Genomic DNA, 17,752 nt, shown 5'->3' with positions numbered 1-17,752 from the left:
CCGTTTTCATCAAATCTGATAATCCAGAATGAAACGAACGGACGGGTCCAGATGGTTTACGCTGTTCTGGCGCCGTCCGCTCATGTTCTGTTTGGAGCCGGGATCGGATCCCAAGCCCTAAAATGTTCTGCATGTTTCTGTTGAGCGTTTTACTCTCAGGAATGTGACACCAGTTTCTCCTCAGACATGAATCAGTTCAATGTTCCTCAAAACAAATTTATAAAACTAGTCACAAGAGATTCATATATAAATGTCATAATTCCAGACTAAATATTTAACTGGAGACTAAATATTTAGTTAGCTAAAGCTTTGTAAACAAAATATTTAGTTTCAACCTAAATATTTGTTTAGCAAGTTAAATATTTAGTTTGAAGATACATTTTAGGATATCATGTTGATTATTTAGTTAGCAAGTTAAACATTTAGCTTCCAAAGTAAATATTTAACTTGTAGCTAAATATTTAGTTTACAAGTATTTAGCTTAATCAATAAAAATTTCACTTACTATCAAAATATTTAGTCATTTTAAATATTTAGTTTCCAAGTCATATATTTAGATAAGCTAAATATTTAGTTGATAAACTAAGCATTTAACTTGCTAACTAAATATTTAGTTTGGAGGTAAATCTTTAGTTAACAAGCTAAATATTTAGTTAGCTAAAAATTTAGCTTACTAATGTACTTAAAGCTCAATTTTTAGCTTACAAATGTTTAGCTTAGCTTGCTATCAAAATATCTGGTGACTAGCTCTTTAGTTCTAAGCTAAATATCTAGTTGGTAAGCTACACAGTTAGCTTGCTAACTAAATATTTAGTTTGGAGGTCAATCTTTAGTTAACTAAATATTTAGTTGACAATTTTTTAGTTTACAAACTAAATACTTAGCTTGAAGCTAAATATTTCATTAGCTAAATATTTAGCTCCAAGGTAAACATGTCTGCTGTAGCTTCCCCATACGTTGTGGTTTCCAGTCCAAACAAACGTTTTCCCTGGTTGCTGCCGTTGGCCAACAATCAGGCAGAGTGAAGATCTCCTTAACGAGGCTGAATCGAACTCCCTGAGCGCCGGCTAGCAGAATGTTTACAGTATTTTGGCTGACGTAGCCTTGGAGACTCAGATAATCATTTCCATTCTGTGACTCGTTTCTGAGCTGAGAACCAGAGAATGGCCCGTCTCCACGGCCGCCAGCAGCCTCTGATGAAACTCAACCAAACGCTCAACATCAGGCGAACCGCCGCCATGTTTTCAGGAGGTTTTAAGGCAACACGTTGCTGCCGACGTTCAGCTGAATCAGCAGATTACTGGAGAATGTTCTGCTGTAACAGTTTGAGTCGAGGAAAAAAAGCCGACGGTAATTTGATCTCACTCTGAACTCGGAGGAAGAAAGAAATGTTTCCCACAGTGGGAGGAGAGAAGTGATGAGTGAAGCCAGCTGCAGTTTGTCTTCATTTCTTCCCTCCTGCAGCAGAAACGAACTAAACGGAAAACGTTCTGAAAATCAACAAAAACTGTTATGCTGGATTTAAACTGGTTGGTTTCAGAGAACTGGAGCCAAAACACTAAATGATGAGAATAAAGTCACAATATTAAAAACAATAAGAAAGAAGCTTGGACAGTTATAAACTCAGTGGCTGTTCAGTCGTTTCTGCTGCTGGTCATAATTTGATGCTGATGTTTTAAAAATATTTCCTTCCTTTAAATTCATTTTCTCATAAAATTACAAATTACTTTTGGTAATAATTAAAATTATCTTACTATAACTAAATTATTCTTGTAATATTCAGACTTTATACACATAATATGACATTATTTTTGGAATATTGAGCTTTTATGTTCATATTATTACAACTTTATTCTCATATTTTTGATTATTTTGACTTTATTCCTGTAATATTATGATGCTATTCTGGAATTATTTGCACGACTTTTTTCTCTGCTTATTATAACTTTATTCTGTTAACATAATTACTTTATTCTCATACAGAATGAGTTATTAGTCCATTAAACAAGACATTGTCTAATGGCGTGTTTAATGCCAACAGTTTCAGCCATAAATATTTAAAATAATCCGTTTCTGGAAAGAGGTTGTGATGAACTGATGGAGGGCACTTCCTGTTCAGAAACTGTAAATAAACGGAGCCATCTTGTTTCAGTTCATGCGTTTAGCTGAACGCACTGCCTGCTCTGCCGTTATCTGTCCAACCAATCAAATGCCAACTCAGTTTGTATACAAGCCATCAAGGCAGAAACCACAAGCTAAACAAATTCACTCCCACATCATCAACTCTCTCCTTGGCAGCCGGTCTAACGGCGGCGGCCATCTTGTTTCTGCTGCTCTTCTTCGTGCCTCTCTGCTGAACCGGTCGGTCCGTTTTGTGGGCGGAGCCACAAGCAGCTGGGTCTCAGCACATCGTCCCTTCCGACAGACAGCAGGTCGGATGGGACGCCGCCACCTGGTTCTGCTTTCAGCGCACCAACAGCTGTTTCCTCTCACCGGTCGGCTTGGATGTTTGTGGTGCAACAAACGACTTTGAACATTTTGTTCCAACCGTTTGTACCAAAGCGACCCGTGCCGCAGCGGTCAGTGGAAACGAGGCGTGACGTTTACGCCACATCGGCTTTTCTGACCTAAGTTGTTGAAAAGCAACAGATAGCTCATTGTGATCGGTTTGGTTTACAACACGGCCTCTGTAACGCACAGCTATGCAAATATGTTAGGGGATTCTGAGCAACACTTTCCTCAGCTTTTTGAGGTTTATTAGTTTTATTCTGAGAATGTTTTGTGTGAGCCACAGTCTTTAAAATGTTTGTAAGATCCCTGATAACCTTCAAGTGGATTTCTGTTTGAGGAGATAAATTATAAAAATGGAATAAAACCAAAATAAAGTGAAAAAGCACAGGACTGAGATGGGAGCCTGGGGGAACGCCTCGTCTGATGGGAGCCTGCGGCAGACAGGGAAAACTTTCTGCTTTAACTTGATGGATGCTAAACTTTCCGACTCAGTGTGAGGCTCAGTTATCCACCAAGGAAACTTTGGAATGTTTTTCTCAAAAACTTTAAAAACTCGATTTTGTTTTAAAACAGAATAAAATGATTGAACTTTTGAACTTCTTTTGATGTAGAAACGTGTGCTAAGTCAAACAAGACTTTCATGTTAGAAATAGGGAAGAGCTGATCTGTAGCTAACACCTGAACTTTGACCCCTTTGATTAGTTCTGCTAATAGCAGAGCTACGTTTCTTTTAGTGCTTTAGCGCTAACTTTATTTAGAGCAAAAATACAGAAACAATCTGTCAGGGTCAGATATGGAACATCGCTGGGAAGCAAGGTTATTAGTATTGACTAAAACTAACGAAATAAAGAAAAAATACATTTTTTTGTACAATTTTGTCTTAATTACTGCTCTGAATATGTTGTTCCTTCAGCAAATGATGTTAACGTTTAATGTAGTTAACAATCATTTACTAAGTTAATTAACGATTACTTCAGTTAATCATGATTAATCGTTTCAGCCCTAAGCCAAGTGACACACTGAGATCAAGCAAAACAAAAACTCAACCTCTGTCATGTACGGTAACTATTCCTGCCAATGTTGGCTACACACAGACAGTTGCTGTTTAAAAGTTTTTACTACAAAATATTTTCCAAACAAATTTACTCAACAAATACAAATTTACATGTCTGTATAAAACCTTTAAGTAATTTTCTCAAAGAACTGCTTAGTGGGCGTTAAGGTTATTGTAACTAACAAAATAAAAAAAAAATGAAATTGAGAAAACGTTTTTCTTAACTGAAACAAATAAAAACAGTAATTAATGGGAGAAAATGAAAATGAACTGGAATTATAGATCTCATATCCTTTATTCTTTATTTTTGTGTTTTAGAACGAATTACGGCTCCTCCTGGCAGCATTTAAGCTAGTCCACAAAAAGTCAAGTTGTTCAGCAGAATTTGTATGCATATTTTGAAATCAGCATTTCGGTTGAGTATTCAATAACCAATCGATGTAAACATCATAATGCAATACAGCGAAGATTATCATGATTACCTAAAAGTAAGGAAAACTGAAATTAAAACATTTTGTCAATTTGCTCAGTCTTTGGTTACCTAGCAACAACTGGTTGGTTACCTAGCAACCAGCCGTTGCTGGTTACCTAGCAACCAGCTGTTGCTAGGTAACCATGCTGCCCCTGAAGTCCTGCGCGTGCTTCACTCCTCGGACACAACGGCAGATTTATTAACGTTAGATCAAGGTTATTAACGTTAACTAAAACTAATAACGGAAACTGAAATTGAGAAATCATTTTTGTTAATTGAAATACATAAAAATTGTAAGTTTATAAAACAAAACATACTGAAATAATAAACATATAGTTTACTGTATTTTCGTCTTTATGAATCTATTTATGCTAGTATGCTAGCCCACAAAATGGCTGCAGCAAAAGTTTGGAAAAAGAACAAATCTAATCAGTTGGTTATTCAACGTTGTGTAAATGGTATCTTGTGTTAAGTATTCATTGATGTGTTCTTAATCCCAATACTTGACCTTTTATGATTCTAGGAAAAACTTCAGTTATTGCCACAGCTAATAAAAACTAGCAAACACCAATTAAGACAAACTGAATTAGACAATGAAATAGAGACGTGATGAAAAGCCAAGGCTGTCGTAACCCTGCTGCTGCGAACATGGGTGTAGTTCTGTGTGAGGGGATGGGAGAGGGCCGACAAAAGGGGGAGGAAAATTAGGCTTGCCAGCATTCTTCTCATTTAAAGCTGTAACTACAGGAAAAAGGCACTCAGGCAGTCTGGGCTGGGTCTGCTCACAAGGAGACGATCTCCGTATTCATGGTGCTGCTGTGACAACCTGAACACTTTTCCCTCTTCCCCCCTTTTTTGTTTTTGATTTGCACGCGGGGACGGCTCATGTCTGCCTTGTAGACATGATGATCTGTGTGCGTTTAAGGATTTTGGTTTTTCTGGCGGTCTCGCAGGTTCTGATTGTGACATGTCAGGATGCGGACAGCGGTAAGTGTTTGACTTTAACACCTAAATGCTGTAAAGATGTTGAGGCGAAGCTGAGGTTGAGCAGATTTTCCTGTCGGATTCCTTTACTCGGCTTGTTCAGACACATCTCAGGAGTGTTTGTCGTCCGTCAAAGTGGATTATTTCTGATTTTTAGCGTTTCGTTGGGAGGCTTGAGCAGCATCTCTGGACCTGGTTGTGGTCCAGTGAGGAGAGCCGGCACGCCTCCAACTCGGGGCGATGTTAGCCGAGGAGGCGCTGCCGGATTCTCCCGAGTTTTCCTGTTTTACTTTGTTTCAGGAATAGTTTGGATCCGTCCCGTCTTCTGACATCATCTGCTGACAGTTCTGGTCGTTGTTATAAATGAATAATTTTTGGTTTTCTTTCATTTTATCAGATTTAGTTTGCAAGTCTTTACAGGTTCTAAAAGTCACGAAGAGTCACGACTTGTTGCTGCTTCGTGACTCTGGAACTGCTAGAGCGCCACCTTGTGGTGCTGTAAACTCAACATAGGCATTATAAAATACGACTTTCCACACTTTATACCTTCATTTACCATGCCTTACGATGCCTTATGATGCCTTACCATGCCTTATGATGCCTTACCATGCCTTATGATGCCTTATGATGCCTTACAATGTCGGTTAAAACACAAAAACTCTCCAGTGTCCAGTTTTATGATTGTTCTTAATAATCAATTAAAAAAAACAGTTTTGTTGTTGTTTATGTCGTCGAGTTGTTTCGCTGGTTCTCCATTTTTGAAAGTTTTGGACCTGCATATGATGGAGGGACGTTTTGTTCTGACCGCGCTCCAGTCGGTGACCATTGGAGACATTTCGTTCTTATCGCATCAGTCGATGCTTAATCTACATTTACAAGTCGCATCGGATTGATTTAGTCGCCATCTAGTGGTCAGAGTTATGACCACGAAGAGTCATAACTGTCGCTGATTTGTAACTGGAACTGGTGGAGCGCCACCTTGTGGTGCTGTAAAGAAGTTACTCAACATAAACGCTTTAAAATACGATTTTTCACACTTTACACCTTCACTCACGACGTCTGCTGTTAAAACACAAAAACTAGATTTATGTTTCCTAGTACTTTGCCGTTTGTTGTTCTTAGTAATCAATTTTAAAATGATTATTCTTTATAACGTTGAATAGCTTCGCTTCTCTTTTTCGTAAAGTTTTGGACCTAAAGACAATCGGGGATGTTTCGTTCTGACCGTGACCTTTGGGGACATTTTGTTCTTAACGCGACAGATTATCGTTTAACCAAAGATTCAAGTTTATGATCAATCTACGTTTACTGGAGGCCATCTTGGAACCATTTAGTCGCCATCTAGTGGTCAGACTTACGCCCAATTGGTTTACTTATTTTTACAACTTTATTCTGATAAAATTACAACTTTATTTTTGTATTATCTCTTTACTCGTTTGTGATTTTACCCTGATGTTATCACACTTTGGTTCCCAAACTTATACAACTTTACTGCTGTGTTACAGTTCTTTAGGACTTTATTCTGATAAAATTACAACTTTATTTTTGTGATTTTACCCTGATGTTTTTACACTTTGGTTCCCAAACCTTTACAACTTTACTGCCGTGTTACAGTTCTTTAGGACTTTATTCTGATAAAATTACAACTTTACTCTCAAATTGAGTTTTTTATTATGACTTTATTCTCATAGTGTTGCAAGTTTATTCTTGTATTATTATGATTTTATTCCAATAATTTCAAAAAACAATATGATCTCAGTCTGACCCTGATTCTCCATCATACTACAGTCATATAGTATAATTATAACTGCGGTAGATCGGATCGACTGTTAATTGCTTCTAAATGGCAACAAATCTGAATAACATGCAATAAACAAAACAGCTTGGTGAGAAAATACTTGTAGCATTTATTTCATGTAGAAACATCATTTCTAGGCCCAAATGCCTTTAAGACGTTGGAGTAAAAGCTCAGGCTGCGTTTTCAGATGCTGCGTTTTAAGGATCAACATGGCAGCTCGTTCTGAAACTAAAGAAGCTTCAATTTGTTTGAATCGTGTTGGACTTTGGTTCGTTCTCCTCCTGTTTGTCTGTTTGAGCCCATAAAGCAGCGCAGCAGCCTGCTGAGCGTCTTTCCATATGTGGGGAGGGGGATTGCATTTGGACCATGTGAAAACTGTGGAAAGTTCAGGGTGGCTGAAGGCTGGGGGGGAAAATGTGGTTCACCGGCACTTTGGGAACGTCTGTGAAAGGATTTAAAGGCACAGCAACTGGTTTTATTTTCCATTCTTTCATCATAAAGAAAGTGGTTAAAACTGGAAGGTTTTAGTCTCTTTTCTCAGAAATAAACTCCAGCTGCAACAGAGCCGGCCCAAGGCATAAGTGCAGGGGGCGCAACACGAGAATACGGACCTCAAAACTTCAAATTTGTTCATTCTGGATTAATGTCATAATAATCTAATTTTAAGCTTCAAATTTAGTTTAGATTTGATGATAAAGTCAATAAAAAGTTGTAAAATTTTAAGTGTTTAAAAACAACATGGTATTGTTTCAGAAACGTTTTCTGCCTATCACCGTTGTGACAATGCCAAACAGATAGGGGGCAGTATAGTGCAAGGCTAAAACCTACGTCAGTCAGTCGGAATCCTTCAAAACCACAACTTCCTGTTTGGAATTAAAGATGGAGGACAGATATAAGATGTTACAACATAAACTAAATAAAACAAACCAAAGTCGACTGGGAATCGAGTCAAAGCAAGTATGTGGATGTGCTCTCTCTCTCCCTACCGGGTGGAGCTGGACAGGGATGGATGGATGGATGGATGGATGGATGGATGGATGGATGGATGGATGGATGGATGGATGGATGGTCGGTCAGTTCAGCCATGTACCAATGCAAACACAAAGCTGGTTTTCTCAAATCTGGTCAGAGTTGTTATAAATATTTGTTTTCCCAGATACCCAGCTAATTGTGGACTTCAGTAGATTTGATTATTAATACACTATAAAACATAGCAGGAGGTTTAACATGGACATTTTTAGATTTTTTTATTTTTATTCATCCAGTAAAAACAGAAATAACAGCAAATGTAGCTATTTTGTTTGTTTGTTGTAGTGTGGAGGCTTTAAAAGAAATTGAAAGAGCCGGAAGCTGGGGCCCCAAATCAAACCCTGCTCAGGGCCCCATGTAATCTTGGGCCGGCCCTGCTGTGCATCAGGCTACTGGAATAATCTTTTTTACAGCTTGAGTCAAAACAATCTGAACAAAACCAAGTTGTGAAAACAGAAAGTTGAGCTTCTGCCGTCTTGTAAAATTCTTCAGCGGGAATCGGTTCTGTTCGTACAAAACGGACAATTTTACACCAAGAAGACGACGAAGAAAAACTAATAATATTCTGAGACAGCGGAGGCTTCGGGAGAAAATGGCAGTAAAGCCTCTTTCTGACTTTGGTAATAAAAGCCAGTCGTTCTTCTTTCCTTCAACCACAGACAGGATTGGCTGAAGCTGTAAAATATATTAAAAACAAGTCAAAGGTATTCATTGCAAACTAGCTGACATGACGTCAGCCTCATGTTGGTTCTCCAAATTGCTTCCAGTTGTTGTTGCCACATCACTGACATCGCAACAAATGGGCCGTTTTCTACCGAAGCCAGAAAACGGCCCAACATGCGAACCGGTCCAGGTCCGCAGCCGGTTTCCATTAGCAACACATGCTGCATTTTTCAGCTCTGACTTTATTACACGCCTCCATTTTCTCCTGAGGGGTTGGCAGATGGGTCCAGGATCATCAGCTGTCCGATGGCGAAGCGTCTGGCCGGCGTTGCTGAGGGCAGCGGTGGATGCACCGCCTGCAGGGATCGCTGCGTGGGAAATGCTCATGAACCAAAGTGCTGCAGGCGCAGGGGGACGGATCAGTCCCACATGGTTGTTCTCTGGCAGTTTCATGAAAATACAAAAAATAACAACAACAAAAAAAACAGGGATTGTTGAAAGAGAAGCAAAACACGGAAATAATAACAGAATAATGTGACGGTAAAACAATAAAGTCACAGTAACACAAGTAAGGTGATAATCAACAATAAAGTTGTTATAACATTGTCATGAAAATATGAGAATAAAGCCCCAAAATAAAATAAAGCAGCAATAATACGAGAATAAAGTCATAATAATATGAGAATGAATTTATGATACAATAGTTGTGAAAATAAATAATATGACAATAAAGTTGCACTGATAGGAGAATAGACGTCAAAATGAAATTAGAGCACCAATAATACAAGAATAAAGTAACAATATGAGAATAAAGTTATAATACAGGAATAAACTCATAAAAGTATAAGAATAAAGTAATTTAACGTGAAACTGCAGTTTCTCCACTTCGCCACGATGAGGAACGTTGAGCATCTTCTGTCGGTTTTTAAGGAAAAACCTTTTACACATCAGATTATCAATAAAGTATTTTCTATTCCATTCTGTCAGAAGTTGCAGGACTTTTATTTTGAAGAACCTTCTGAACTGATTGTCACCTGTCTGCTCTGTGATCCCTGCTGGGAAATGACAGAACCAGAACCAGCAGCTGAGCCCAACAGGCTGAATCATCCTAACTAACAGCTGCTCAAAATAAATAAATAAAAATACCCCCAGTTGAAGTCAAGCCAATCAATCTCCACAACAAACCAGCATTACTAAGTTTTTATACTGCAAAAATATATTTTATGGGTGCTAAATGCTAAATAACCTAATTAGTGTTATTCTTTTTAAAACGAGTGGCAAAAGCAAATGAGGTGGATTAGCAGAGCTAGCTAACAGCTGTTGGTGTCATGCAGGAAGTGTTTCTGTGGAAAATCATCTCTGCTACTCTGATACCCCTAAATAAAGGGGAAACCTGTTAAAGTTTTCATGTAGGCCAAACTGTTTGGCCTACATAAATGCACGCCGCACGTTTCAGATTTCTCTTAGTAAAAATGAATTGTACTGAGCGGTTCATGCAGGATGATTAGTTTTAGGGGAAACAATGTAAACATTGAAGACATTTAAATAGTTTTAACATGAAACCGTCAGATTGGATAAGTTAAATGTTTCTGATTGGATTTTATCACCGTTTCTTTCTAAATGTTTCCGTCCTGATCCTGCCATGTGACTCAGTACTGGACCAGGACAGCATGTTGCTCCTGTAAGTGTTGCTTTTAAAGCCAAATATTATCTCTGTCAACAATTAAAAGCAACAGTGACCGTCCAGAGAAACAAACATGGCTCCAGTTCAGCCTTCAGCCGCTGCTGTTGATGCAGCTGCTTGTGGTTTTCACAGCAGATTAGAATCGTTTTTCCCCCCGGAGATTTTTCCAGCGTCCACTAAAAAGCTTCTGTAGAAACTGAATCTGAACTTTAGTGTGTTAAAACCTTATTAAATTCCAAAAAGGCGTCCAGAGAGTCTCTGTCGCCTCGCAGTCAGCAGCTTGTTCTGGATGAGACGTGAAGATCCTGAAGTGCTGCTTGTCTTCGGAGCCGCAGTCTGGCGACGCTTGGCCATAATTGCAGGTTTTGGTCGGGGATAAACTCTACGTTGCGGCTCAGTCGTGTATTAAAACCCCAGAGGGCAAACGAACAGAGCGGCGCGGTGACGAGGGTCAACACTGCGGCCGGCGATGTGTTCAGGCTCCCCGCAGGCTGTTGGACGTCTGAATACCTTGATGGTGACGAGCGTCGGCGGGTGGTCCTCATGCAGCAAGAAAAACTCTTTATTCTTGGTGTAAAATTCACTTTTTACACATAGAAAATGTTTACATTTCTAACTGAGAACGTTAAGTAAAAGTTGACACCACCTTATAATACAACATGAACTCAGACTGACTTTATGAAAATATCTAATCCACAGCAGAACGACGAACTTCTGAAATAATTCAGGAGTAACTTTCAGATTATAGAGATAAACTACGACTAGAGCGTTTTTCATTTTACATTTCAGACAAACAGGAAAGTTTATTGTAACGGGATGCCAGTGACGTAAAACAGGTTTTATATTCAGTTAAAATGAGAACATTAAGATTCACAACGTGATAAAAACGACATCCAGTCATTTACGGATTTAAAAAATATATTATTTGATGCTAATTTTACTTACATGACCAGATTCACAATGTAGCTGCATAAAAAATGACATCCTGTTGTTTATGGATTATTTATTATTATTATTTTTTAACTCAATTAGAACTTACATGGATTATTCTTGGTAAAACTGTTCCTGTCAGTTTTGTAACCGTAGCTGAGATTCACAACGTGGCCGTGAAAAAACTCGCCTTCTGTTACCAACGTATTACTTTGTATGATTTTCATACTATTATTATTTACGTCGCCGCTTGTTGAGATTCACAACGAAGTTCCACGTAAAAAACGACATTCAGGTTTTACAGGTTATATTCGATACTAACGGCTTTCTGTAAGACGAGGAGCAGTAACTCATGTTTAACTCACTTTTAATCAGAAACATTTACAGGCCAATTAAATTATATCTTAAATTCAAACTTGGCCAATTTTCCCTTTCCGATGTTTGAGCTGAGACTAAAATACAAGTTATGAAAAATGAGATGTTTTTATTTTTTGTCTGATTCAGAAACGAATGACAATAAGAACGATAACTTTTAAACTTTCCATCTGATGGCGTTTCGTTGTCGTCTTAAATCAGAGTTTCTCTAAAACAGGGAATTGGGACAAAAACGTGGCCGACTGCTGGGACAGCGAATTATTCAGCCAACAGAAAGATTCATTCTCTGAGCACAACGACGCGCCTGTCCGCTTCACGCTCTACGAAGTGACTCATGGCCGACATTTAACCTCAGAGGTTCCTCCTAATGGGTTTAACTTTCCAGCAGACGCGTCTGAGTCCTGCTTTCCAGTGATCACACGAATCCCTTCGAACGCAAACATCTCTGATCGTTGTGGACAAACGTGAAGCCGCGTCGGTTTACATACAAAACCTAAAGGCTGTAAAGCAACCGTGTCATTTCTGTGGCGCACAGAACAAAACACAGCTGGAAACGCGCCGCAGCTCATGACAGACTCACTTTAACCGGGAAAACACGGACGGCTAACTACAGGCCGAAGAGACGGCGTTGTTTGGAAGATCTTCCTGATGTTTAGAGGAGAAAATGGAGTAAATTTCAAACATCGGACGTTTCAGCTGCGACTCAGTGAAGTCTGTAAATTCAGAAGAAAAGCCAGCAGTTTATCAGGGATGAAGACGTTCTGGGATCCAGCTCAGGAAGTTCTGCTTAACTGGAATTTCCTCTGAAGTAGTTTTGGGATCTGGTTGTTGATGATGGTTTTACTGGGAACGTCTGATTCCTGCTTTTCTCTCCCACTGAATAAATATTCCTGTTATGGGAAAATGTCTCCACAACATGTTTCAAAACTAGGTCAGATGTGACCAACCAAAGTTCTTCACTTTGCCTTTTAAACTGTTTGAATATGGAGGACCAATCTTGTCAAAAATAATGGCAAGAAATAAGTACATGAGGAAATAACAACGAAGAATATATAAATAAAACAGTAAATAAATCAATGAAAAATATGTAATAATTAGGGAAATAAAGTAGAAAATAAAAATAGTAAACAACTAAAGGAGGAAATAAAACAATAAATAAAAGTGGAAATAAAGCAACAAGTAATGAAAAGTTAAATAAAATAAAACAGTAAATACATAAATGAGGAAATATAAATAATTGAAGAAAATGAATAAAACAAAATAAATATGAATATAAGTAAATAATTAGTACATATGTTTACTTTCATTTTATGTTTTATTTACTCATTTAATAACTTGTCAATTTTGGTAGGGCCTTCCGTATTTGCATCCTACACAGCTGTTGATGATCTGAATAAAATATTGAACCGTAGAAGGTCAATGGGAGGAGTTTCTGCAGCACATCAGCCAGGAAGAGACCGACTGTTGGGCATCAGCAGCTTCAGCAGAGGTCAAAGGTCGTTTCCTAGGTGATCTGCAGATAAAACGAGTAACAGCGAGAACTTATTTAGATTTCCTTCATTCCCATACGTAGAAATACATGCGACTGAATAACGCCGCATGGAAAATGTCTTCCTGATTAGAGCCACATGTTCACCTTTCATCTCCAGAAAATCATCAAGTTAACAAAGTTCATGAGTTTACAGGCTAGAGAGAGACATAGCCAAGAAGTTGGGTTTTATTGAAAGTCTGACAATTTAGAGCTGAGATTAAAAACGACACAATGTCATTTAATAAAACATTTCATTTGGAGAAACAACCATGTTGTCAATCTTAGGCTACAGCAGCAGGAACTGTAAGGCCACAGTCAGTGAACATCACTGGGTCTTTTATGAGTTTCGACACTAAAGGCGTACCATACAGAGCATCTGGGAAGAAGGAAGTTGCGCTCAGTATCTTCTTCAGAGGTTTTGGTGTTGGTTCTTGGTGCAGCGCCCCCACAGGCCAGGAGGGGAACAGGCTGGTTTGCAGCAGCTGGAGTCGGAGGAGATGATGAAACTTTGGTCTCTGATCAAACCGAGTCTCAGGGGCTGAAACACCAACAGACGGTTTATCTGCCAAAACAGTCGATTTGTGGCTCAGTTTTTCGTTTAATACAGCAGAAGGGGCCACTTTTCTCAATCCCACTTTCATATTCATGCATAAAAAGTTTATTTTTTATATTAATATTCCACTCTGTGTTTGAAAACCGTGAGGCCCTAATCTGACCTCATCGGTACTGAGTGTCTCCGTCTTTTACTAAAATGGACTTAGTCGTAAATCCTCAGACCGAGCGGCGAAGTCTCAGTAATCTCTGCTTCTTCCTTTCCTGAAAGACGTTCGCTTCCATCTAATCTGCGAGTCGTTGCGTCGTTTCTGAGTCTGGACTGAATGTGTTGGAGTTTGACGGATGATCCTGGATCTCAGTAGAACAAGCACATCCTGCCGACTGTTTGGCCCGAACACCTCAGGTTCTGCTTTCTCCATAAATACAGACTCTGCTCCGGCATTGTGTTTGGCTTCCAGGACCGCTGCCCAAACCTAAAGCTGCATTTCTGTTTACACCATCATGTCACTCGGAGCACAGCTTCGTTAAAACCGTGATGCAAAAATGTCCCGAGACGTTTGCCAATGAAATCTAATTGGGTTCAGCTGTGAAGTTCTGGTTCTGCTTGGACTTCAGAGCATCTGCTTTATTTCTTGAAGCAGAAAATAGAAAAGGCGTGTGCAGGGAAAATCACCTTGTTTTGACAGGGATAAGGAAGAAGGAAGAGGGGATATGAGAAAACCCAGATTAATGCGGAAGAAGAAGTGGGATTTGGGAAAGAAGGGCCTCCGGCGGCCATTTTAGTTGTTCTGCAGCGCTGAGGTCAGAGCAATAAATCTGCTGCCGGTGGCGCTGGACGACGACAAACATCTGGGATCTCATGAACCAACGCAGAGCTGAGGAGCGACTGACACACACCTGGTTGGAAACGTGGGAAAGTTAAAACTTTATTTATAAACACCTTTTACGTTCACAAAGTGACCAATTAAAATCCATTTGAAGACGATTTCAATCAGGTTTATTTATGTCGCATTTCAGCAACACGGCAGTTCAAAGTGATTCACTACGTAAAAAAATCAGAAACATTTTGTCAGTAAGAATAATTATGGTAAATTTGCTGTTGTTCAAACACCAAATGTAATGAAATTAGCTCTACCGCTAAAGCTAACGTCTTCAGTGCTAACCAAAACAGACTTTACTTTTGATCCCATCGCTTCCGTGTGATCGCCATGGTTACGTGACCTCATCAACCTACCAGAGACATGTAGACATAAAGGTCTGCAGGTGTTTGATGGTGCTGGACCAGTTAAAGCCCAGTAATCTGGGATCTTCTCATTTGGGCTGCGTTCACACAGCAGACAGTTTAACCAAAATATAGTTTCTTTTTGGCCAAAATGCGTCTTTTTCACAGCAGCCTGAACGGCCCAGTTCTGCTCTGTTTATCCCCCAAAGATCCAGTTTGTGTCACATTTCCACATCTGGACTGAACTGTATCAGTTTCCAAAGCATCAGAATATTTTATCAGTTATGATGTGAGACACTAAATCTTCCTTTGCATGTCAACCATGTTAGCGCTGCTGCTAAAGCTAATACCTTCAGCCTTCCTTAACAATCAGCGCCAAGGAAAATAAATGTAGCTTCTGGACTGGCTGCTGTGCAAATCATGACAAGTTATTTCAGCTTCCCAAGCTGCATTTTACTTGAAATATTTCAGATCTGACAGAATCTGCTGTTATGGAGGCAAACAAGAGTTTCAGCCGTATAATCCCGTTCAGTGTAGAGACTTTATGAGGCTTTACAGAAATATAGCAGTGAGATGAGAGGTTCTTAAAGCAGAGCCCTGAGGGCCACCATGGCGTTACTGACTGAATGAGCATCAGAAAGAGATGAAGGAAACTTCAGATCCTGATCCATTCTGTTCGACTTTAAATTTTATTGATTATTGTTTGTGATTTACTGCAATTAAAAAGAACGTAAATTATCAGCCAGTCAGCCTGTAATCTGGCGCCAGATTAAATGAGTTACCAAACTGGTGTGGCTTAAAAGACAGATGCAGCTGTTTGTCATCAGCATAAAACGGTTAAGAGCCTTAAAAACAGTTTGAGGTTCTTCAAGGCGAGAAGTCCCAAAGTCACATTTGGCTGCAGACAGTTATAGAGCATAAAGAGGGGAGGGAGGGGCTAATTTAAATACTGTAAAGCAGAACTGGAATCCATTAGACCCGGTTCTGTTCGTTACATTCATGCCTGCAGGTTTGTTTCATGAACTAATTAAAGCTGCAGAAGCTCACAGGTCATTAAGATGAAATTACATTCTCACTGTAGAGTAATGAAGTCCAGGTCAGACGGGGGACAACAAAAAGACTTGTTTAATCATTCAGTTTAATTATTATTATTAAGAGTGTTAGCAACTTGTTGCTGCAGCTGGTTGTGTTTGCATGCTGACGGTCTTGTAGAGACAGCTGGGTTTATTTGGGGAGGCGACATCGTGTTTGGTATATCTGAAAACTGAAAACATAACCAGATAAACGAGGTCGAAAAGATCATTTTAAAACAAAAAAACAAAAATCTGGAAAAGGATTTAAGGATGTTTAACATTCAGTTTGACTTTCTGCTTTAATCATCATATTGGAGCAAACTGATGTAGTTTTAATCTTGTAAAAGTTGGAATTTCATGTCACTGATTCACAGAACTGGCAGAAATGTAAAAGCATTTTATAGATCTATGACGTCTGTATGCACAAAAAGTTTAAGTAGGAAATATAACGAGTTTCATATCCCGTTGAAGACAAAATAAACAGTTTTTTATCTTTATGAGCCGCCCATGGACAGCAGGACGCCCTGGGCAGAGAGCCGTAAGGCTCAACAAACCCAACNTGACCATTGGAGACATTTCGTTCTTATCGCATCAGTCGATGCTTAATCTACATTTACAAGTCGCATCGGATTGATTTAGTCGCCATCTAGTGGTCAGAGTTATGACCACGAAGAGTCATAACTGTCGCTGATTTGTAACTGGAACTGGTGGAGCGCCACCTTGTGGTGCTGTAAAGAAGAACATAAACACTTTAAAATACGATTTTTCACACTTTACACCTTCACTCACGACGTCTGCTGTTAAAACACAAAAACTAGATTTATGTTTCCTAGTACTTTGCCGTTTGTTGTTCTTAGTAATCAATTTTAAAATGATTATTCTTTATAACGTTGAATAGCTTCGCTTCTCTTTTTCGTAAAGTTTTGGACCTAAAGACGATCGGGGATGTTTCGTTCTGACCGTGACCTTTGGGGACATTTTGTTCTTAACGCGACAGATTATCGTTTAACCAAAGATTCAAGTTTATGATCAATCTACGTTTACTGGAGGCCATCTTGGAACCATTTAGTCGCCATCTAGTGGTCAGACTTACGCCCAATTGGTTTACTTATTTTTACAACTTTATTCTGATAAAATTACAACTTTATTTTTGTATTATCTCTTTACTCGTTTGTGATTTTACCCTGATGTTATCACACTTTGGTTCCCAAACTTATACAACTTTACTGCTGTGTTACAGTTCTTTAGGACTTTATTCTGATAAAATTACAACTTTACTCTCAAATTGAGTTTTTTATTATGACTTTATTCTGGTATTGTTACAACTTTATTCTCATAGTGTTGCAAGTTTATTCTTGTATTATTATGATTTTATTCCAATAATTTCAAAAAACAATATGATCTCAGTCTGACCCTGATTCTCCATCATACTACAGTCATATAGTATAATTATAACTGCGGTAGATCGGATCGACTGTTAATTGCTTCTAAATGGCAACAAATCTGAATAACATGCAATAAACAAAACAGCTTGGTGAGAAAATACTTGTAGCATTTATTTCATGTAGAAACATCATTTCTAGGCCCAAATGCCTTTAAGACGTTGGAGTAAAAGCTCAGGCTGCGTTTTCAGATGCTGCGTTTTAAGGATCAACATGGCAGCTCGTTCTGAAACTAAAGAAGCTTCAATTTGTTTGAATCGTGTTGGACTTTGGTTCGTTCTCCTCCTGTTTGTCTGTTTGAGCCCATAAAGCAGCGCAGCAGCCTGCTGAGCGTCTTTCCATATGTGGGGAGGGGGATTGCATTTGGACCATGTGAAAACTGTGGAAAGTTCAGGGTGGCTGAAGGCTGGGGGGGAAAATGTGGTTCAC

General features: G+C 39.0%; 1 protein-coding gene across 1 annotated transcript in view; it reads left to right on the top strand.

Annotated features, from left to right (window-relative positions):
- Window positions 1-4,732: 4,732 nt before the first annotated feature.
- LOC103138143 (collagen alpha-2(V) chain-like) overlaps window positions 4,733-17,752 on the top strand; it is a 52,784-nt gene continuing 39,764 nt past the window's right edge. Inside the window, exon 1 of the mRNA XM_007552257.2 lies at window positions 4,733-5,024. Coding sequence (XP_007552319.1) covers window positions 4,940-5,024 — 85 coding nt within the window. The 5' untranslated portion in view covers window positions 4,733-4,939. The remainder of the gene's footprint in view (window positions 5,025-17,752) is intronic.

The sequence above is a fragment of the Poecilia formosa genome, unplaced genomic scaffold, assembly GCF_000485575.1.
Source record: "Poecilia formosa unplaced genomic scaffold, Poecilia_formosa-5.1.2 Scaffold47, whole genome shotgun sequence".
Lineage (NCBI taxonomy): Eukaryota > Metazoa > Chordata > Actinopteri > Cyprinodontiformes > Poeciliidae > Poecilia > Poecilia formosa.
This window is presented reverse-complemented; position numbering and strand designations above follow the sequence as displayed.